The sequence below is a fragment of the Heterodontus francisci genome, chromosome 9 (assembly GCF_036365525.1).
Source record: "Heterodontus francisci isolate sHetFra1 chromosome 9, sHetFra1.hap1, whole genome shotgun sequence".
Lineage (NCBI taxonomy): Eukaryota > Metazoa > Chordata > Chondrichthyes > Heterodontiformes > Heterodontidae > Heterodontus > Heterodontus francisci.
Window position 1 is genome coordinate 71,878,067 of NC_090379.1, and position 23,790 is coordinate 71,901,856.

General features: G+C 44.8%; 1 protein-coding gene across 4 annotated transcripts in view; it reads left to right on the forward strand.

Annotated features, from left to right (window-relative positions):
* Positions 1–23,790, forward strand: part of ttc6 (tetratricopeptide repeat domain 6) — a 414,842-nt gene that overhangs the window by 77,723 nt on the left and 313,329 nt on the right. For all 4 annotated transcript variants that reach the window (XM_068039290.1, XM_068039292.1, XM_068039293.1 and 1 more), the window contains one exon: positions 16,563–16,708. In XM_068039290.1, coding sequence (XP_067895391.1) covers positions 16,563–16,708 — 146 coding nt within the window. The remainder of the gene's footprint in view (positions 1–16,562; positions 16,709–23,790) is intronic.

Sequence of the window (23,790 nt, forward strand, 5' to 3'; positions counted from 1 at the left end):
CAAAGACTTGCAGGCTGATAGGTAAATTGGTCATTGTAAATTGCCCCTAGTGTAGGTAGGTGGTAGGAGAATTGAGGGAAGGTGGGGATGTGGTAGGGAATATGGGATTCATGTAGGATTTGTATAAATGGGTGGTTGATGGTCGGCACAGACTTGGTGGGCTGAAGGGCCTGTTTCAGTGCTGTATCCCTCTGTGACCTGCAGATTAGTCATGTGACTTGCTCCTTGTTCAGAGCAGCCTCGCCTGCGAGATGTGGATTCCTTCAAGCTCACCAGACACTCTCAGTGCGGGGGTCGTGGGGGGGTTGCGGGTGGGTGCGGTGCAGGGGGATGCTGGCTCAATGACTCTCAGTGTCTCTTGATCATCACTCTGGATAAAATCCATTTGGCTAATTGAATCAGGGAATCCTGTCCAATTGTCTTCTTCATGCAACTATCTTTTAGAATGCAAATGTGCAGCCATGTTTTCAGCCACTGTTGTGGTCTTTTTAAATAAGTTATTTCAAGCCCAGTAACAGTTCAAAAATAATGTTCCATTTTGGCAGGTGTGGTTCCCGTCACACTATACTCACTAATGCGTGGCACCAGGAGTAATCCAGAGATTACTACCTTTGAGGTCCTGCTTGCTAGTCTCCTTCCTAGCTCCCTAAAATCTGCCTGCAGGACCTCTTCCCGCTTTCTGCCTATGCTGTTGGTACCGATATGAACCATGGCATCTGGCTGTTCACCCTCTTCCCCCACCCCTCAGACTGCGCTGCTGACACTCAGTGGCATCCTTGGAAGTTAGTACCAGGGAGGCAACATACTATTCCTGGATTCACGTCTGCGGCCACAGCAATGCCTGTCTGTTACCCTAACTATAGACTCTCCTATCACTATTGCTTTCCCAATCTTCCTCCTGCATCCCTGGACAGCTCAGCCAGCCATGGTGCTATGGTCTTGGCTCTGGCTGCACTCCCCAGATGAATCATCACTCCCACCAGTGTTCAGAGATGAATACCGGTTGGACAGCGAGATGCCCTCAGGGGACTCCTGCACTACCTGTGTGGTCCTCCTTGACAGCTTGGTGGTCACCTATTCTTTCTATGTGTGCACACCCTTAAGCTGCGGGGTGACCACATCCAGAAATGTTCTAGCAGGGAATTCTCAGCCTTGCGGATACACCACAGCGATGTCAGCTGCTGCTGAAGCTCTGAAACCCAGAGCCTGAGCTGCTTCAGCTGATGACATGTCCTGCACACGTGGTTGTCCAGGACACAAGAAGCATCCTGGTGGTCCCACATGGGACAGAATGCACACTCCATGGTACTGAGGTGTCCTGCCATGACTCTATTAGAGTCATAGAGTTATACAGCATAGAAACAGGCTCTTTGGCCCATTGTGTCCGTGCCGACCATCAAGCACCTATCTATTCTAATCCCATTTTCCAGCACTTGGCCCGTAGCCTTGTATGCTATGGTGTTTCAAGTGCTCATCTAAATACTTCTTAAATGTTGTGAGGGTTCCTGCCTCTACCACCCCTTCAGGCAGTGTGTTCCAGATTCCAACCACCCTTTGGGTGGAAATTAATTTCCTCAAATCCCATCTAAACCTCCCGCCCCTGATCTTAAATCTATGCCCCTTGGTTATTGACACCTCTGCTAAGGGAAAACGTTTCTTCCTATCTACCCTATCTATGCCCCTCATCATTTTGTATACCTCTATAAGGTCTCCCCTCAGCCTTCTCTGCTCTAAGGAAAACAATCCTAGCCTATCCAGTCTCTATTCATAGCTGAAATGCTCTAGCTCAGGCAACATCCTGGTGAATCTCCTCTGTACCCTCTCCAGTGCAATCACATCCTATAGTGTGGTATCCAGAACTGTACACAGTACTCCAGCTGTGGCCTAACTAGCATTTTATACAGCTCCATCATAACCTCCCTGCGCTTATATTCTATGCCTCGGCTAATAAAGGCAAGTATTCCATATGCCTTCCTAACCACCTTACCTACCTGTGCTGCTGCCTTCAGTGATCTATGGACAAGTACACCAGGGTCCCTCTGACCCTCTGTACTTCCTAGGGTCCTATCATCCATTGTATATACTCTTGCCTTGATAGTCCTCCAAAAATGCATCACCTCACACTTCTCAGGATTAAATTCCATTTGCCACAGCTCCGCCCATCTTACCAGCCCATCTATATCGTCCTGTAATCTAAGGCTTTCCTCCTCACTATTTACGACACTGCCAATTGTCGTGTCATCTGTGAACTTAATGATCGTACCTCCTATATTCATGTCTAAATCATTAATGTACACAACAAACAGCAAGGGTCCCAGCACCGATCCCTGTGGTACACCACTGGTCTACCACTTGCATAAACAACCCTCGACCATCACCCTCTGCCACCTGCCACTAAGCTAATTTTGGATCCAATTTGCCAAATTGCCTTGGATCCCATGAGTTCTTACCTTCTGAACCAATCTCCCATGCGGGACCTTATCAAAAGCCTTAATGAAGTCTATGTAGACTACATCAACTGCTTTATCCTCATCTACACATCTCGTCACCTCCTCGAAAAATTCAATCAAGTTGGTTAGACATGATCTCCCCCTGACAAAGCCATGCTGACTATTCTTGATTAATCCCTGCCTCTCCAAGTGGAGATTAATCCTGTCCCTCAGAATTCTTTCCAATAGTTTCCCTTCTACTGATATTAGACTCCTGGCCTGTAATTACCTGGTTTATCCCTACTACTCTTCTTGAATAATGGTACCACATTCGCTGTCTTCCAGTCGTCTGGTAACTCTCCTGTGGCCAGAGAGGATTTGAAAATTTGTGTCAGGGCCCCTGCTATCTCCTCCCTTGCCTCACAAAGTAGCCTGGGATACATCTCATCTGGGCCTGGGGATTTATCCACTTTTAAGCCCGCTAAAACCGCTAATACCTCCTCCCTTTCAATGCTAATTTGTTGAAGTATATCACAATCCCCGCTCCCTGATCTCTACATCTACATCGTCCTTCTCTATAGTGAACACAGATAAAAAGTAATAATTTAAAACCTCACCTATGTCCTCCGGCTCCACACACGGATTGCCACTTTGGTCCCTAATGGTCCCTACTCTTTCCCCGGTTATCCTCTTGCCCATAATATACTTATAAAATGCCTTGGGATTTTCCTTTATCTTGTCCGCCAGGGTTTTTTCATGCCCCCTCTTCGTTCTCCTAATTACTTTTTTAAGTACCCCCCAATACTTTCTATACTCCTCTCAGGCCTCCGCTGTTTTTTTTTAGATTTAGAGATACAGCACTGAAACAGGCCCTTCGGCCCACCGAGTCGGTGCCGACCATTAACCACCCATTTATACTAATCCTACACTAATCCCATATTCCTACCACATCCCCACCTGTTCCTATATTTCCCTACCACCTACCTATACTTGGGGCAATTTATAATGGCCAATTTACCTATCAACCTGCAAGTCTTTTGGCTGTGGGAGGAAACCGGAGCACCCGGAGGAAACCCACGCAGACACAGGGAGAACTTACAAACTCCACACAGGCAGTACCCAGAATTGAACCCAGGTCGCTGGAGCTGTGAGGCTGCGGTGCTAACCACGGCTCCCAATCCTCAGGTCTGTTGTTTTTCCTGGCAAATTTATATGCCTCTTCCCTGGATCTAATGCTATCTCTAATTTCCCTTGTAAGCCATGGTTTGGCTTACTTTTGCGCCAGACAGTGATAAACAATTGTTGCAATTCATCCATGCGCTCTTTGAATGTTTGCCATTGCCTATCCACCGTCATCCCTTTAAGTAACGTTTCCCAATCTGTCATGGCCAACTTGCACCTCATACCTTCGTAGTTTCCTTTACGAAAATTCAGGACCCTTGTCTCAGAATCAACTACGTCACTCTCCATCTTGACGAAGAATTCTTCATCATATTGTGGTCGCTCGTCCCCAAGGGGTCTCGCACAACTAGATTGTCAATTATTCCTCTCTCATTACCCAGTCTAGGATGGCCTGTTCTCTAGTTGGTTCCTCAACGTACTAGTCCAGAAAACCATCCCGTATACACTCCAAAAATTCCTCCTCTATGGTATTGTGACTAATTTTGATTTGCCTAATCTATATGCAGATCAAATTCACCCATAATTACAAATGTTCCTTTATTGCATTCATCTCTAATTTCCTGTTTAATGCCATTCTCAACATCACCACTACAGTTTGGGGGTCTATATACAACCCCCACTAACGTTTTTTGCCCCTTAGTGTTTCTCAGCTCTACCCATACAGATTCCACATTATCAGAGCTAAAATCTTTCCTCACTGTTGCGTTAATTTCTTCTTTAACCAGCAATGCAACTCCACCGCCTTTTGCTTTTTGTCTCTCCTCCCTAAAAACTGAATATCCCTGGATGTTCATTTCCCATCCCTGGTAACCTTGCAGTCATGTCTCCGTAATCCCGACTATATCATACCCGTTGACATCGCTGGGGTGGGGGGGGGGGGGTGGAGAGCGAGAGTGGGGGGCACAGAGAAGAGTCAGAGTCACATCACAAAAACCTGTCCAGCTGAGAGCGACAAGCAACCCATGCCTGCAACTTTGAAAGAGACATTGTCCTCTGCGAAGACTCAACAGGTTTACCATGAAACCCAAACACCTACTTCATTCAACCCATTTACCCTTTTCCTCGCTATCTGTCGATTTCGTGTGAGTGTGTGCACTTACATGCAAATGAATACGTGTGAGTGCGGTTACGAGAATTTCGGGAATGAATATTGGTCAGTAAATAGTTAATCTTTTGTTTTAAACCTACAAGAAAACCTGTCACTGTGGTTTATTTGAGAAATAAAACACAGGGGGTTAAAACCCGAGTAACAAAAAATACTGGCTGCGGTGATTTGGGAGGTAAACCGTGGGAACCACCCACACCCCTTACCACCTGTCTGCAAACGTACACGGGATAACACCAAGCTGACCCTTAGGACCAAGCTGATGGTTTATAAGGCCTGTGTTCTGAGCACCTTGCTGGATGGCTGTGAAACATGGGCAACCTACAATTACCAGGGAAAGCTCAATAATTTCCATCTTCGCCATCTGCAGTGCATTATGGGTATGTCCTGGCAGGATAAAATCCCACATGCGGCAGTCCTCTCAAAGGCCGAGCGTCTAAGTATGTTGGCACTAATCACAGAGGTGGCTTCGGTGGATCGGTTACATTCACTGGATGGAAGACGGTCGCATACCCAAGGATGTTCTATATGGTGAGGTAGCCGGGGCTAGACAACCAGTGGGGTGCCTAAAGCTCCACTTCAAGGCTGCTTGCAAGCATGACATCGAAGACACTAAATGTCGACTATCACACCTGGGAGTCACTAGCTTGCGAAAGAGGGAAATGGCGACACATCCTGTGGACTAGTGTGTATCTGCCATAAGCCTTCTTTTTTTCCCCTTATCCAATCCTCTATATCCCTTGACATCCAGAGCTCCCTGGACTTGTTGGTCCTACCCTTCACCTTAACAGGAACATGTTGGCCCTGAACTCTCACTATTTCCTTTTTGAATGACTCCCACTGGTGTGATGTAGACTTTCCTGCAAGTAGCTGCTCCCAGTCCACTTTGGCCAGAACCTGTTTTATCATATTGAAATCGGCCTTCCCCCCAATTCAGTACCTTTATTTCCAGTCCATCTTTGTCCTTTTCCATAACTGCCTTAAATCCTACAGAGTTATGGTTACTATCCCCGAAATGCTCCCCCACTGAAACTTCTACCACTTGTCTGGCTTCATTCCCTAGGATTAGATCCAGTTCCGCTCCTTCTCTTGTAGGACTTTCTGTGTGCTGGCTCAAAAAGCTCTCCCCTATGCACTTTAAGAATTTTGCCCCCTTCAAGCCTTTTGCACTAAGACTATCCCAGTTAATATTGGGGAAGTTGAAATCCCCTACTATTATTACCCTATTATTTTTACACCTCTCTGAGATTTGCCTACATATGTGCTGCTTTATCTCTCCCTGGCTGTTAGGAGGCCTGTAGTACACTCCCAGCCAAGCGATTGCCCCCTTTTTGTTTTTAAGTTCTCCCCATATGGCCTCATTTGAGGAACCTTCTAAGATAGCATCCCTCCTTACTGCAGTAATTGACTCCTTGATCAATAGTGCAATGCCACCTCCTCTTTTACACCCCCCACCCCCCCGTCACGCCTGAAGATTCTATACCCTGCAATATTGAGCTGCCAGTCCTGCCCTTCCCTCAACCATGTCTGTGTGATAGCAATAATATCATATTCCCATGTGTTAATCAACGCCCTCAATTCATCTGTCTTACTAGTAAGACTCCTTGCGTTAAGATAGATGCAATCTAGACTTGCATTATTCGCTTATGCCTTAACAGGTCTATATTTGCTCTGCCTTCCAGACTGACTTAGTTTCTCTTCTATATTTGGCTGTGCTTCACCCCTACTGTACCTCCACTCTGTATCCCATCCCCCCCCCCCCCCAACAGCACTAGCAAACCTCCCAGCAAGAATGTTGGTCCCGTTCCGGTTCAGGTGCAACCTGTCCAACTTGTACAGGTCCCACCTTCACCAGAAACAGACCCAGTGATGCAGGAAACTAAAGCCCTCCCTCCTGCACCTATTAATTAGAATGACTGAAGTTAACAGAGATAACTAAAGATTTATAAATACTTTATATATATATATAAATGTTTATCTAGTTAATTTAATAAAATAATTATATGTTGCAGATTCTTAGCCCGGAGTTTGACACATCTCCCGAGCTAAAATATCATAAATACATCTGCAACACTCAGCAACCAATCACCGACCTGCTGTGCAGTGTCATCACTCCATGACTTTTTTTCTGTTGATTATGATCTTCTTTTGAGTCCCGTGATGCTCTGGTCTCTGCTGCAGCTGCACTGTTTTTAAACCATCAGTCCTCGTCCATGATGCTCTGGTTTCTGTTGCCACCGCTGCTGCACTGTTTTTATATCTTGAGTCCTCTCCCATGATTCTCCCATTAACTAAAAATCCTTTTTTTGACAAAATAGACACATCATCCCGTCCAGCCTTTCTGATTGGTTGGGGAACCTGGAGGCGGTTGCTAATGTGTGGATCTGAGAAAGAGACTTGGCTAAGCTTGCCGAATATTCCGGTTGGGCCCCACACTGTGGCTGAAACACAGCCAGCGAGAGGAGGCGGCCTCCAGGCGATGATGGGGGTGGCAGGCAGCATTTCAGCCCATGAGGAACACCACCATTCGTCCCCCCCCCCACCAACCTCGGCAGCCACCATGGCCGTTGGGGCACAATGGCGGCTATTGGCCATCCAGTGGAGGGGTGGCCGTTTCTAAATCAAATTTTTTTTACCTGGTCTCCAGAGATACCCTCTCTCTCTACAGGCATCATCGGCAGCTCCTACCTTGGATGGTGGGGCTAACAATGTGTTATTGCTGGAGAGCCTCCTATTGGCCCTCCAGCCTTGGGAGCCTGACCACCATCCTTAATTGGATGGCAAGCGTGTCCTGTGGCTATTAATTGGCTAGTCCTGCAAAAGTCTTATTGACTGACTGTTCCTGACATGGTATGGGGTCAGGACCTGCATTTGATCCCAACGGCAGGGTCCCAACCCCAAACAGAAAACCAGTCCAATGTTTCAGGTCAATGACCTTTTCCCAGAACTGGGAAAAGTGGGTGGTGTAATAGGTTTTAAGGAAGTACAGGGTCAGTGAAAGGAATAGGGCGGGAAAAAGTATTAGAGTACGTGATCAGGTGGAAGGCAGGGAAGATTTCATGACAAAAGGGTTGATGGTGCAAGGAAAAAGGGAATCGTAATGGGACCAAGTAAAGAAACAAAAGATGTGTCTAGATGAGTGGTGCATTTTACAGCCTTATGGACTCAACATTGAGTTCAACAATTTCAGATCGTAACCTCTGCCCCCATTTTGTTTCCTTTCTCTTTGCTGCATTTTGTTTTAGCTCTCTTTTTTTATTTTTGACACTAGTTCACATACCAAAGCGACAAGTAATATTACACTTTACAGCTAATTAAGTACTTTTTTTAAAGTGCAGTCACTGCTGCAGTGTCCAGCAAGGTTGCACAAACAGCAGTGAGATAATGACCAGGTAATCTGTTTTAGTGATGTTGGTTGAGGGATAAATATTGGTCAGGACACCACAGAGAACTACCCGGCTCTTCTATAAGTGCTCTAGGATTTTTCACGGCCACCTGAGAGGGTAGATGGGACCTCAGTTTACCATCTCATCTGAAAGATGTGCTCTGCCAGTGTGACATTCACTCAGTATTACACTGAAGACTATGTTGGAAGATGTTTATCACCGAAGGGCTCAGCCAGCAGACACCTTATGTAAGTATATGAATAGCATCATGCTTGATGTTTGTTTACTACTTTTAATGGGCAGCATTAGAGTGCCCTGGGTGAAACATGGATGTGTCTTTGCTTTTGGAAGTTTGTCAATAGTTAGCAGAATGTTGTGTATTCACCTTCTGTGATGCTTCATCTATCTGACGGTGAAGCTGTTAAGGTGCTGTGTGGTCGTCCAAAATGCCAGCACCTCAGTGTGTTGTGCTTTCAATGAATACCCAACTGCAGATTCCACAAATTCCTATCACATCTATGTTGTCAATGGAGAGCACCAAATGGAAGCACAGAGGCACATGCTGTTAAAATGTTTTGCAAAGCAGCATTTTACAATTAAGCAACACATGAGGCCTTGGCAATCTGCCAGCAAATTTCTTCCTCACCTGCTCCCAGATTTGGGGCAATTGTGAGAAAGTGTTTGTTCTTTTAGCCATCTCCATCAAGGAGGCATCCTCTGAACTGGAGAATGGCCCTCAGCTCTGTTAGAATCATGTTTCTTTGCAGAACCTCTAGAGCTGGTTCTGATTTGTGCCCCATTCTAACTATTTCAACCCCTGTTCAGGAACACAACAGGTCTAAGAGCAATCAGCAGCAAATTAAGCAACAAGTACATTTTTGTGTATTGTCCAAGATCATCCATCATTATATAATGATGCCTTATGACACATACTAACAGAATTTGGAGTAACTTTGTCTGTGGGCTGAATTTTGCCCTCGATGGACGGGAACCGTCCAACGACTGAAAATTCGGTGGCGATCCCGCCTCCGCCTGGCCTGGGGATCAAATTCGCATTTTGCGGTCCCCAGGCCTTTAATTGCGCTGAGGCAGGAATTCCACCTTATTGAGGCTGAAAATCCGCCTCATGGAGCTGCTGGCCAATCAGCGGGCCGGCAACTCTTAGTTCCAGCAGCGCCACCTGGAGTGGTGGGCCCCGGCGAGACAAGATGGTTGATTGGGGAGATGGGGGGGGGGGGAAGTTGGGTTGGGGTGGTTGGGGCACTGGGCGTGGTCCTCCATTGGGCACAGGGTGCCTGATCATGAGGGCTTCCCTCTCCCCCCCCCACCAACCCAGCCCAGGCCTTCAGAAAGCTGCCTGCTTTTGTCAAGCGGCTTTTCTCAGGCCTGGGCCGCCCGACAGGCCAAGGGTAAAATCCCCATGGCGGCAGGCAAAGGTCTTCAGTGGCCCTTAACTGGCTACTTAATGGGCCTTGATTGGCCTGGGGTGGGTGGGCCGGTTTTCACCGCCACCGCCCCACATAAGATGGCAGCAGAGGTGGGAGCGGGTCGGGAAGGGCCCCCCGAGCCTCCCACTCCATTTTTCGCCCACCCCCCCCAACCCCCACCACCAACCTACTCTTTGGGGGGTGTAAAATTCCAACCTGTGTTTCTATAGGGCAGTATTTCCATTTGGGGCGTTCCAGTAACAGCATTGCTGACATAGGAAGTTGTGGGATTTGTAGTCTGGCATTCATTCATCTCACAGAACATTAGGATTCTGAAATGTTGGGCCACCATACAGTCAATCAAGTACTGTACTTCAAGAAGATGTATCAGCTTGATTCAGTTGGTAGCGCTTTTGACTTTGAGTCAGTGATTGCAGGTTCAAGCCCTATACTTGCACTTGAGGACAAAAGCTAGCCTGACATGCCAGGGAGTCCTACCTTGCTCTGCATGAGATGTTACACCAGGTGTTACTGTTTGATTAAGAACAAAGTTCTCTGTTGTGCTGACCAACATTCCTCCTTTGACCAGCCCCACCAAAAACACATTAACTGGTGTTTCATTTCAAGGCTGTCTGTGATCTTGATGTGTAAAAAATAGCTCCCATTTTGGTTTATATAGCCATCACTGCACCTCAAAGTAATTGAGTTATAGTGTGCTATTTAAATGAAAGGGGGGAATCTTATGCTGGCGGCAGGGGTCTTGATGTCGGGGGAAACCAGCGACGAGATTCCCACGTCATCTCTTTACAGGAAGGCCCACTGAATTTAATGCCAACCAGGTACTTAAGTGGACAGTGGCAGGTCTTCCATAGGATTTAGGACCCCGTTGCCAGAAGTCCCGGCCTTGCAGAGCTGCCGGCCAATCAGAGACTGCTATAGCTGCACCTACAGGAGTGCTGAGGAGCATCACTGGAGCCAGGCCTCAGGAAGGTCACGGCGGGAAGGGTTTCGCAGGGTGGGGGTCGTGGGGGAAGGGGAAAGGGGGAGGGGGGTCGGCAGCAAGGGCAGGAAGTGGCCCTCAGTGGGCCCACCCCTTCCCTATGCTGGGTCCCTCATTTAGGCACTAAGCACCTTTGAACAAGGGATCCCCCCCAGAGCCAGGAAGCAGCCTGCATTTTTTCGTGCCATGCTTCCCGTGCAATGATGGGGCGTAATTGTGGCTGCGGTGGGCAGAGGCCCTTAAATGGGGTTAATTATCCAGTTAAGGGCCTCAATTGGCAGCTGGGCGGGAAGGCTGTTCACAGGCCTACCTGCCCTGGACTAAATTTTGGCGGAGGCGAGATGGTGGCAGGGCCCCCCCCCCCAACCATCATCCCACCCAATTTTATGCTCTCCCCGCCTCCAAACCTGCCACAGGGAAGAACATAAAATTCCACCCGAAGTTTTTCCTTTTCATTGTCATTCAGTAGGTTCTGTTTATAATATGTATTTTCAAGATCATAAGAAATTCAGTTAAATGTCTTTTTGATTCATTTTCTTGCCCAACTCTTTAATTAATTTCATGTGCATTTTTTTAAAAAGTGTGGTAGAGTGAGAGATGAATTTTGTGATTATCATTGTCTATGCTGGAGGAATGTGAACCTGGGCCTTGACCACCTAAAAATGAGTATCAACCACTCCCAGCTGTGATATAGTCAATTGTTAAAGTGGAATTTTTTAAGAAGTGCCCAGTCAAAAATAGGATAGGGCCATTTGGCAGAACTTGATCATGGAATTAATTCACATTTGCTGTTACTTAGGATGGGGAGAGAAACACGAATCATCTGGTGGGAGTGCACCACAAGATTTTGGCCAGGTCAGGATTTATAGGACACAAAGGGTAGGCCCAGCAGTCAAGACCGCACAGGGTGAGAAGTGCATGACTTGGGGTTGGGTAAGGTGAGAAACGCAGGACTCAAAGCATTGACTTGGAGAGGGGGAGAAGCACAAGACTTCAGGATGCAAGAACCACAGAGTTTAAAGGGATGGGGGAGAGAAGCACAGTGCTCAAGGTGGAGTGAAAAGCACAAGATTTGAGGCATCTGGGTAAACAGACAGCAACCGAACTGAGTCAGGTAAAAGTTAAAGGCAGGATAGCATGCTGAACCATTCCAGTTGACTTAAGCCACAGTATAAAGAACAAGTCGTATATAGCATAAAGTTTTCCCAACTCTACCAACACTTTCAGAAGGCACCAGGATGATATTTTCCACATAGAATCACATGGACTGAATTTTGTTCTGCTCCTGACATCGGGGTCTGTGGCGGTGTGGGGGGTAGCGGGGGGGGGGGAGTGCGGTGGTGAGGGAGACACTGGAAGATCGGAGTGGTAGTGGCCTGCCACGGAACCCGAAGCCGGGATTGCCGGGCCTGATGCTCGTGGCGGTGGGGAAGCTCTGTTGCGGGCCCTTTGCCACTCTGCAACGGGACCTTGGTTTAAATATTTAAATTAACTCTCTCTGAAGTCATTTAAATTGAATTACCCGCAATCTTACCATCGGTTCTGGATCTTCAGCGTGACAGGTGGCACTCACACGCCTTCACTTTCCCGTCCAGGGAAAGCTGGCACCGCCGAGGTGGGGAAGCCGGGAACCCAGCATCTGTAGAGTCGTGGGTGGGGGGGACAGGTACGGGGTAAACTCTGTATTTTTAGTGTGGTGGGGGGGGGGGGGGTTGGCGGGGTGAACTCTGCTCTTTGTGCAGTTGCGGGGGAGGGGTAAGGGATCAACTCTGCACTTTGTGCAGTTGAGGGGAGAAAGGGTCAATTCTGCAATTTTAGTGTAGTGGGGGTGAACGGGGCAAACATTTATTTTCAGTCTAGCAGGGGGATGTGGGCAACTCTGCATTCTCTACGCAGGGCTGGCAGCCCTTTAAAAATGGTGCCAGTGCCTGTGCAGAGACAGCTGACGCCATTTACGGGTGTCCCCAAGGCTGTCCCCACCACGTAATTGGGGGTGGGGGGGGGGTGGTGCAGTGGCTGCCCTGCATATTCTAACGAGCCACCGGACTCAAGAACGCAGTGGCCTGCTGGCTGCTAGTTCTTACATCCTCCATCGCTCCCGGCAGAGGAAAAACAAAATCCAGCCAATAGAATGGTTACAGTACAGAAGGAGGCCTTTCAGCCCGTGTCCCTGCTGAATCTCCTTAAAAGCATCTCACCATGTCCCACTCCCCCACCTTTTTCCTGTAGCCTTGCAAATGTTTCTCTTCAGATAATTGTCCAATCATCTTTTGAAAGCCATGATTGGATCTGCTTCCACCGCACTTTTAGGCAGTGCATTCCAGACCCTAACCACTCACTGTGGAAAAAAAAAGTTTTTCCTCATGTCGCTGTTGCTTCTTTTGTCACTCACCTTAAATCAAAGCCCTCTGGTTCTAGATCCTTCTGCCAATGGGAACAGTTTCTCCCTATCTACTCTGCCCAGACGCTTCATGATTGTGAACACCTCTATTAAATCTCCTCTTCAAGGAAAACAGCCCCAGCTTCTCCAGTCTATCTACATAACTGAAGTCCCTCATCCCTGGAGCCACTCCCGTGAATCTTTTCTGCACCCTGTCTAATATCTTCACATCTTTCCTAAAGTTGGCGCCCAGAACTGGACACAATACTCCAGTTGAGGCAGAAGCAATATTTTATACAGGTTTATCTTAACTTCCTTCTTTTTGTACTCTACTTATAATGCCCAGGATCCTGCACGCTTTTGTTACGACCAATGTGTCTAGGGGTTTTTTGCAGTCTTCACCTGGTCTTATTGTAACAGGGTTTAATTTTAAACACACTGTGTTTTGAGCTCCCCCTTTTTGTGAATCCATGTTCATAGTTTTCAATTTTCAGGCAAATAACTGAGCACAAACTGGCTTTCTTTGGTTTAAAGCAGAAAGAGGAAATTTATTAAACCTTAACCTTAACTCTAATACGGTTCACACCTGCGGATATACGATGTGCTCACGCTACCATGCACACGCGATATAAACATGCAAGATAGGGACAGAAAAAAGTAGAAGAAGAGATAAGTAGAACAGTTTGAGGCAATATCTTGTTACTGTTTCTCGAGCTTGCTGTGGTCCTTAATTGAAGTTATATTCTTGCGTTTCGTTGGGCCCCAGTAATCTTCTTAAAACTTTGTTCACATGGCAAACCTTTCTCTCTTTGAGTTTCAAGTCTTCAATGGTTTCAGTTCCCTGAGAGATATACAGGCAGCAGGCAGGCAGGCAGGAGGTGTTCTTAGTTTCAGGAGAGCACATGGCATTCTGCCTGGCAATTCCTTTGTTTGAGAGTTCAAATTCAAAAAGCTCCCAGGGTGCTCAGCAGGTTAGTCATGTGACTTGTTCCTTATATTGAACAGTCTCCTCTTCACATCCCTTGTTGGAGGCTCAAATTTCTCTGCCTCAGCCAGCTAGCCATGTGACTAAAACTAGTCTGACCACTTCGGTGTATTGGAGAGCAACTGTAGTGTCTCCATTGTTTTAACATTGTCTGTATCATGGAAATGTCTTTCCAAGTAGAGATTGCATTTTTTAAAGTTTTAATGTTCATGTGGTGAAATAATGTGTGCCTCCGTCTTGTCAGATGGGGGTTTGCCTGACACTTTATTAACTGCTTTCTCAGCCTGTTCTACCACCTTCAATAATTTGTGCACATATACCCCCAGGTCCCTCTGCTCCTGCACCCCTTTTAGAATTTTACCCATTAATTTATATTGCCTCTCGTTCTTCCTACCAAAATGAATCACTTCACACTTCTATTAGTATTTCTTCTGGTCCAACTGAGTAATATTGCTAATTTTATGCTAATTTACACCAAGTAGGACGGTATTGTGCTGTGATTTTGTGCCCATGCAAACTAATTTGAAACAAGATATTCATGTGGGCGGCGCAGTGGTTAGCACCGCAGCCTCACAGCTCCAGCGACCCGGGTTCAATTCTGGGTACTGCCTGTGTGGAGTTTGCAAGTTCTCCCTGTGTCTGCGTGGGTTTCCTCCGGGTGCTCCGGTTTCCTCCCACAGCCAAAAGACTTGCAGGTTGATAGGTGAATTGGCCATTATAAATTGCCACTAGTAGAGGTAGGTGGTAGGGGAATATAGGGACAGGTGAGGATGTGGTAGGAAGATGAGATTAGTGTAGGATTAGTATAAATGGGTGGTTAATGGTCGGCATAGACTCGGTGGGCCAAAGGGCCTGTTTCAGTGCTGTATCTCTAAATCTAAAAAAAAATCTATTTCTCACAGCTGTCCAGGAGAAAGGAAATTTAACTGATCAATCTTTCAGCATGGGGTCCAGAGGTGATAGAACAATATTTTACATTTTAGTACCTAGTTCAGTAATTTGTCTAGTCAGTAATACAATTCAAATCTGCATATTTTCTGCTGCATGTTTTGTGTTTATAAGCACATTGATAGTGGGTAGAGTTTTGTAATTACTGTACTGTATTAAGTGAAATAATTCTCGAAGGTATTATTGATCAATAAAGGTGTTTCATAATAGAAAAGAATGTGAAATAAGTAGAAGATGTAAAGTGTGCCAGGCACCCCCTATTGTGGACAGATTTTAGTAAGCTGAAATAATGGCCCTGAACCTATTGGAAAAATAACGGCAAGTTTAATGGGCACACAGTTGTTAGTGTATAAATTGTCGAAAAGTCTGTGGTGAGGAAGAGATATCCTGTGAGTTGCTGGATGATTTGCATCGCTCTGCTATTAACCTCACGAAAATGGCAGCTTGCCATCAACCTCTCCATGAGTTTCAAGAAATTGCTGTATTTGCGTATTAATTGCCAATTAAACTCATCACAAAGTTAGCGTTGGTCCTTAACAGAGTAATGTAAAATTTAACTGTTTTCTTTTTTTTTCCTTTTCCTTACTCTCCTTTTTGTTCTCTCAATCCTTTATCCTTCAATCTCATTGGTTAAGATTGTATGTTACTCCTGTTATATACTAGGTTCCAGTTGTCTCGTTAACTTTACCATGGCATTATCAGTTTGCATTTCCAGCATTTTGCTATGGAAAAACTTTTGAGCTGAAGGGTGAGTGAAGAAGTCTAATGGGGCATGTTGTGAGATACCCCGCTCCAGCAAATTCTGGGCCATTATAAATAAACCCTGTGAGGAATGATATATTTCATCATTTAAATATATTAGTTTAGGACTTGTAGAAATAGTAAATAATTATAAAAAAAATTATGCCTTTTGGTTATATTAGCCTGAAGTGTTATTTGCATATGTTATATACCAGTACATTCCAGAAATTTGTGTGGCTCAGAGTTTTATTTCTCAAACATCACTATTTTGAAAGAACTCTTTTTGTTTTGTTATGAAATGTGATCTGCCTTTGAAATGCAATTATCATTGCTTTTTAAGACATATTTGCAATATGGATTATTTGGTGTTCATTTAATTATTTAAATATGTCTGATATTGATCTCTCAATTTTTGACCATTGACCGTAACTTATTCACTGAAGGCAAAACCTCAGGTGTTATACCTTCGGTTAAGTAAGTTAAGGTCGATGGTAAAAGCTTTTGAAATTAATAACAGAAACAACTCATGACTTGTACACGCTGCTAATCTTTCCATAACAACATTTTTCAAGTTGGCTATGTGTAAACAAGATTAAATGTTAGTTTATTTAATTAAAAAATTTATTAAGATAATAAAGAACACAAATAACAACTTAAACATTCATAATCATGACACGTTTTGTTCTGAAAAAATGAAAAAAATATATTTTGTTTGAATATTGTAGCCTGATTAAAATTTGAAATTGTTAAACCATTGTGAAAATTAACTTGTATCTCTTTAACAACTTCAAATCTTATGTTCTTATGTAAATAAATAATTCTGATATAACTTGAGGTATGGGCACTGTGCACTCATGGAAAGTGTAATGTGGTTTACCTGGTTTTTCACTGTTATGAAAGACTGTTGACACAATCTTGAGAGAACTATTACAACTTATTATTTTGTCATTATATATAATACATTTTGTCTTATTTCTAGGTTACTTATTCTGATATAATTAGTATAAAAGGAACTGCATTTGGATTAGCAAAGGAGATTTCAGAGGACCAGCAAATACTACTTGAAAACGATGAACAGCCTCTGCAACGAGCCTCAGTGCTGGCCACATGGACTCCAATAAACAAGTAAAATGCTATTATTATGTGGGTTACGTTTCAGAGGTTCTCACATGGAAATCTCTACAAATGGCTTGTGAATATTAGCAAAACCAGTTCAGACTGTATCAGACTTCAAGCAATTATAATTCCAGGCTACAGTCTGAAAGGCTTTTAGCTTTGTATTTCATTTCCCTGTACATAGACTGAGGAAATCCATTTCACCACAATCATTAATGACTATGTTGTCATCATACGTTACAAGCTTCTATTCTAACTGCCTAAATGTATTGACTTAAGTTGCCATAATTACTCATCCAGGTACTATTTAGGCTCCAATTGGTCTGGTGCCAGCCAGTGTGGTTTAAGTGAAACTCAACGAATTTTACTCCTCTGTGTCAATAGTGCTTTTACAATGAGCAACAAGCTGCAATGGACACACCTTACTCATTCTCTCCAATCTTTTATTGAGGTTAAAACAAGCTTTAATTATTAGCTTTTGTAACTTCTGAGGTCTCTGAAAGGTTTGCAGAACATGGAAGACAGTCTTTATATGGGATTTCCTATAGTTCATAAATGGATAGCACTCTCAAGTAGTTCAGGACAGGTCCATGGGGAAAAGAATGCTTATGAGCTTAGAAAATGGCATCTGAATGACCCTCTGTACATCACTTGTCCTTAACAGGATTTAGATTTAATTATTTAAGAAGGTTTTATATTATAAATGCTCTATATTAGCAGATGGTGATAATGTGGCTATGGGTAAATGGTTATCGTTAGGCTGTCCTGCAATCGTCACATAGAATCCAACTGCTTTTTCAAGCGTTGTTAAATAATAGCCAAACAGACCACACACACAGTGGTATAAATGAATGATGAATTGTCCACAGTAGTAAGGCTGGCTAGTCTAAATTGTCTGTTAAGTTGACTACCAAATTTTAGCAAATTTACTTCATGAAAGCACAATTATAATGCAAAGTATATTTGTTTTTTTTATAAATTCAGGGAAGTTATAGCGTGTTGTACTGTCCAACTGAAACAAAACTTCTGTTCTAATGTTGGTCAGGAATTATTTCTGTTTGTTCAAATGCTGATTTGGTGCCCACACAAGTAAAATCTTTGGTAGCAGATGTTCCAAATGTATGTTTGTAACTTCAGTATATGCTATGTGCAGATTAACTTCACAATGGTCTCAATTGTTTTCACTCCTAATCTTAATGAAAATGCAAATCTGAGTTTAAAAAGTGGGGCAATATCGGGAGATAACATGAGTCAAAATCCTGGAGCTCCCTCCCTAATGGTACTGTGTGAGTACCTTCACCACATGGACTGCAGCAGTTCAACAAGGAGGTTCGCCACTGCTTTTTCAAAAGCATTAGGAATGGCCAATAAATGCCAGCCTTGCTAGTGATACCCATATCCCAAGAGTAAAAAAAGAAATTAACAACAGGCAATTTTAGGGTATTTACTGCTTATTTAAGTACTCATACCCCTCCAAGAAGTAAGGTTGCCAATTTTCCTGGATAGTCCGGAATTTTCCTGCTATCAAGATTGATCTTCCGGACGCTGCTGGCCACCCGGAGAAAATGCAGGAGAGTTTGTGGTATCCACACATGGGACTTCTCATGTGACCATTTCAAGTTCAGATGCAAAAGCTTCCTGTCTCCAGTATCATGGAAAAGAACTCACATAATGCTGTAGTCAGCAGGGCAGCAGTTCAGTCTGCGAGTGTGACCATGAGCTACTGGTCACCAGTCATTTTAATTGTCCACCTTGCTCCCACGCTGATGTCTCTGTCCTTAGCCTCCTGCAGTGTTCCAATGAAGCTCACCTTAAGCTCAAGGAACAGCATCTCATCTTTCGTATAGGCGCTTTACAGTCTTCTGGACTCAGTACTGAGTTTAACAATTTCAGCTTATAATCTCTGCTCCCATTTTGTTTTCTTTTTCTTTGCTGGTTTTGGTTTTTCTCATATGTTTTCGGACGGCATTCTTCCATTCACACCTGCACTAGACATATCTTTTTGTCCCATTACCACTGTCTTTTGCCTTGCACTAGCAACACTATTGCCAATTAATCTCTCCTGCCTTCCACCCTATCACAAACTTTCCCTTTTCTTCTTTTCCCACCTTCCCGTATTTCACTGACTCTGTGCTTGCTTTAAGCCTATTACATCCCTAACATTTCCCAGTTCTGATGAAATGTCATTGATCTGAAATTTTGGGCTGGATTTTACCCCGATGGGAGGGGTCCCGGTGGTGGGCCAGAAGGTGGGGTGTGGGCGACCCCTGACCAACTGCCCACTGTCAGGGTCCCTGTCCCTTTAAGAACAGGGATCCCGCCTCCAAGAGTTGCTGGTCAATCAGAGGGTTGGCAGCTCAGCAGTACCAACAGTGCCACTTGGGGCCGTGGCCACTGCTGGTTCTGCAGGAGGCCTGGGACCAGCAGCAGCCCTGGAGACCTGGACCTCAGGTAAGTGGGGTGGGCTCACGGGGGCCAGTCCAGCAGGCCACAGCGAGGGAATGGATGCGTGGTTAAGGGCAGAGGGGTAGTTGGTGGCAGAGGAGTAGCTTTTGCCACTGGGAGCCCTCCGTGGGCCACTGATTGCCCACATTGAAGCCACCTGGAGTTACTGGGCAGCCTCCTCACATGGCGGAGGCACCTCTGCCACTGGTAGAATGCCAGCAACGGTGGGAAGAGGCGCTTAAGTGCTGATTAATTGGCCATTTAAGGGACTCAATTGGCCTCTGGGCAAGAAGGCCATTCTCGGACTTTTCCGTCCCAGATTAAATTTCATTATGTTGGGAAGACAATGGCACTCCGCCCCCCGCTTTCCCTCACAATTTCATGGACATCCCCGCAGCCATTACTGTCCCTACAGGGCTCATAATGTTCCAGCAGTTAACTCTGTTTCTTTCTTCACAGATGTTGCCAGACCTGCTGAGTGTATCCAGCATTTTCTAGCTCTTGTACCTAAGTGCCTAATATCTGGCAGCATATATATATTCCATGCATTCATTCCACACCAGAGGTGTGCTACCCGCCATGTTGGTAAACGCTCTTGTATAGGTTTTCAGGCCACGAGCCTGAAACAGGAATTAGGCCCTTTGCATATGAAAATATTGGTCCAAGTATCTGTTTTAGGTCTGGACAAAATTTGTTTGTGACTGACTGCAGCATTACTCATGAATATTGTGGTTAGTATTCTTATATGCTCAACAGCCAAACCAATGCTCCTTAAAGGGACTGGCAGAGCCTGCCTCTGGAAAAGTAAGTTTTAATGATTTTACATGCCTTAACATAGAGTCAGGAGGAGAAAGAATGCACCTCTGAGTTCCACATTAAATTTACAGTCCACTGCTCATCTCCTCATGATTGTATCCCCCTTTCTCTTGGACTGTAGTCACAACATTGTCTGGTGTCCAAGCCAGTTGTTCTTGGTGCCCCTGGGACTAATGAATTTTCCCTGGGGCCCTGACTGGCACCTGCAACTCACCAGAAATAAATGAGGCAGGGTGGATCAATTTGCAGTACACCATCGGCAATTCAAATTCGAAACCTATATTTTTAACAAAGTTGTGTTGTACAAATAGCGTACAAAAGTAGTAGTCGTAGGCATCCATCCATCTCAGATGGACTGCACCTGGGGTGCAGAACATTGTCTGTTGTGGCTGCAGAGGCCGACTCGTGAGTGGCAATCCCTTCCAGAGCTGGCACAGATGAATGGCATTGGCCCGATGTCAACTGATTATTTTTCTTTCTGCTGGGCTCTCTTTCCTGCCATCTGGTCATTTCTTTTGTCCTCTGCTTTTTCTAGCCCTTCGTGACTGCCTTTCTCCAGGAGCTCCGGTCAGCAGCAAGGATTTCCTATGCATTGACTCTGATCCTGGTCAACTTGAGGTCTCACTTGCAGATGTCCTTGTATCACAGACATGGGCGACATCTTGGTCTCATGCCAATAGCAAGCTCGCCATAGAGTATGTCTTTGGGAATGCGGCCGTCATCCTTGCGGCACATGACTCAGCCAATGGAGTCACCGCTGATTCAAGAGGACGAATATGCTGGGTAACCCTGCATGCTGATGTGCTTCCGTATTCGGGACTCTGTCTTGCCAGGAGATACCCAATATTCATTTGAGGCAGTGAAGATGGAAGCTGTTCAGCCTTTTTTCTTGGCTTGCATTAGTTGTCCATCCTTTGCTATTGTAAAGGAGGTTGCTGAGAACACAAGCCTAGTACATTCAGAGCTTTGTATTTTCGGTTAGTTTGCTGTTGGTCCACACTTGCCTTCTCAACTTTGAGTGACGGCTGCAGCCTTGGTATTCCTGGTTCTGATTTCGGCAACAAGGGGCAGGTTGCTGTGGATTGTTGATCCAAGGTGTGTGAAGCTGTCGACGACCTCCAAAGTGAGGTTGTTGATCTTGATGGAAGGTGTAGTCGCTACATCCTATAATTTTGGCCTTCCTGATGCTGATTGTCAGTCCAAACTGCTTTCAGGCTCGAGAGAACCAATCTACAAGGTGCTGCAAGTGAACTTCATTATGGGATGTCAGCACAGCATCATCAGCAAACATCAATTCACGGACTAGGACTTTATGTACTTTGGTCTTGGTGCGCAGTCTTGCCAAGTTGAACAGCTTGCTGTCAGCTCTGGGTATGGAGGTGAACACCCTCATTTGAGTCACCGAAAGCATATAATGGCAGCATGGAGAAGAATTTGCCAAAGAGAGCTGGTGCCAGTACGCAGCTCTGCTTTACCCCACTGCTGATCTTGAAAACGTCTCATGTTGCGCCATTGTAACTGACGGAACTGTGCATGTCCATGTGGAAAGAAGAGATGATGCCCAAGAGTCCAGGAGTGCAGCCTATTTTCCATAGCAGTATGAAAAGTCCGTCTCTGCTAGTGAGATCGAAGGCCTTGGTGAGGTCAATTAAGGCGATGTAGAGTGGTCTGTGCTGTTCGCGGCATTTCTCCTGTAACTGCTGAAGTGAAAAAATCATGCTGACTGTCGATCTGCCAGCTCTAAAGCCACGCTGAGACTCGGGATAGATGTGTGACGCCAGGGTCTGCAATCTGGTCAGAGTGACGTGAGCAAAGACCTTCCCCACAATACTTAGTAAGGAGATACCTTGGTAATTGTTGCAGTCACTGTGACCCCCTTATTTTTGTACAAGGTGGCTATGTTTACATAACGCACGTCTTAAGGCATAGATCTTTCCTTCCAACAGAGATACAAGAGTTCATAGAGATGCTGCGACAGTGCAGGTTTTCCGCTTTTGATGATTTGATGATTTTAGATGGAATGCAATCATTTCTGAGGGCTTTACTGCTAGCAAGGCGGTCAGTGAGCTTGTTGAGCTCTACTATGGTGGGCTCGCTGCAGAGATGATCAATGATTTCAAAAGGAAATTGGATAGGCACTTGAGGGAAATAAACTTGCAGGGCTACGAGGATAGAACAGGAAAATGTGACTGACTGGATTGCATTATAGAGAGCCAGCATGGACTTGATGAGCTGAATAGCCTCCTTCTGTGCTGTAATGATTCTATGATGTTTCAGTGAGTGTTGCAAGTTGCTCAGCATAACGACTGGATTGCACTGCTTTATTTTTTAATTTCCATTTAAAGCACTTGCTAAAATGAAGAATCTTCACAAATCTTTGTTTAACTCAAACTCACCACTCAAACAGCTCACCACCATCTTCTCAGGGCAATTAGGGATGGGCAATAAATTCTGGCCTAGCCAGCGATGTCCACATCCCATGAATGAATAAAAAAACCAAGCTTCACATGAAACAAAATACAGTCGACATAATACTATTGTATTTCTATAACTATAACTATCAACATGCACAAAAATGCATCACAGTACGTAAGAGAAACTGGACAAATTATGATTTGTTTGCTAAATAAACTGCTGTAAAATTTATATTATTCATATTATTATTTATATCTTCTAAATTTAGATCAATGACTTCAACTGATGCAACTTCTAATTTGTTTTCAAAAGAAGCCTAAAAATCTGGATGCACCTTACAAATCTTGGGGCTGAAAATGGTCTGAAGTGGTAGAATTTAGGGATTTCAATTATATATAAAAATAAATTCCCAAAAGGCAAATATAAATTAATTTATATTATAGATTAGTCCTTGTGCTTGTTCCAGAATCCAAAATGCTGGAAATGTACCAAATGTGTCACAATTCAAAATTTTGGTGCATTTGAGCAAAAACAGATGGATCAAGTGTCAGTAGGGGAACATTCAGGAAACTGTAATAATAGTATTATAAAGTTGAGGATAGCTATGGAAGAGGACAAGGAGCAATCTAGAGTAAAAATACTTAATTGGAGGAGGGACAATTTCAGTGCGATAAGAACTAATCTGTTCCAGGTAAATTGGAATAAAAGATTGGCAGGCAAAACCATAACGCATCAATGGACAGCCTTTAAAGAGGAGATGGTTCAGGTACAGTCAAGGTACATTCTCTCAAAGGGGAAAGGTAAGGCAATCAAAGCTAGACCTCCCTGGATGATCAAAGAAATAGAGAGTAAGTTGAAGCAGAAAAAGGGGCATATGACACATGTCAGGTTGATAATACCTCACCCACACTTTCTGCCTCCATGCATAGCTCCCCTTTTTGGTCTGTAATTGACCACGGCCCTCATCTTACAACGCTTTTATTAGTTTATATACCGATAGAAGACTTTTGGATTCCTTTTTATGTTAGCTGCAAGTCTCCTCACACTCTTTTCTGTTTTTGGCACCCCTCCCCCCCCCCCCCCCCCCCACCCCCCTGCCTCCAGACAGGCCTCCATGGACCATTGAAAATTCAACCCTATGCATCTATTTATAAAGCCCAGAATCTCACTTTCTCAACGTGGCCTACCACCTTCAATGATTGTGCACATATGCACCAATGCTTCTCTGTTCCGACACCCCCTTTCGAATTGTATATTCTTTATTCTATATTGCCTATTCTCGTTCTTCCCACCAAAATATATCACTTCACACTTCTCTGCATTAAAGTTGCGAGGCAAGTTCTTTACACAGAGGGTGGTGAGTGCCTGTAACTTGCTGCCGGGGGAGGTGGTGAAAGCAGGTACGATAGCGACGT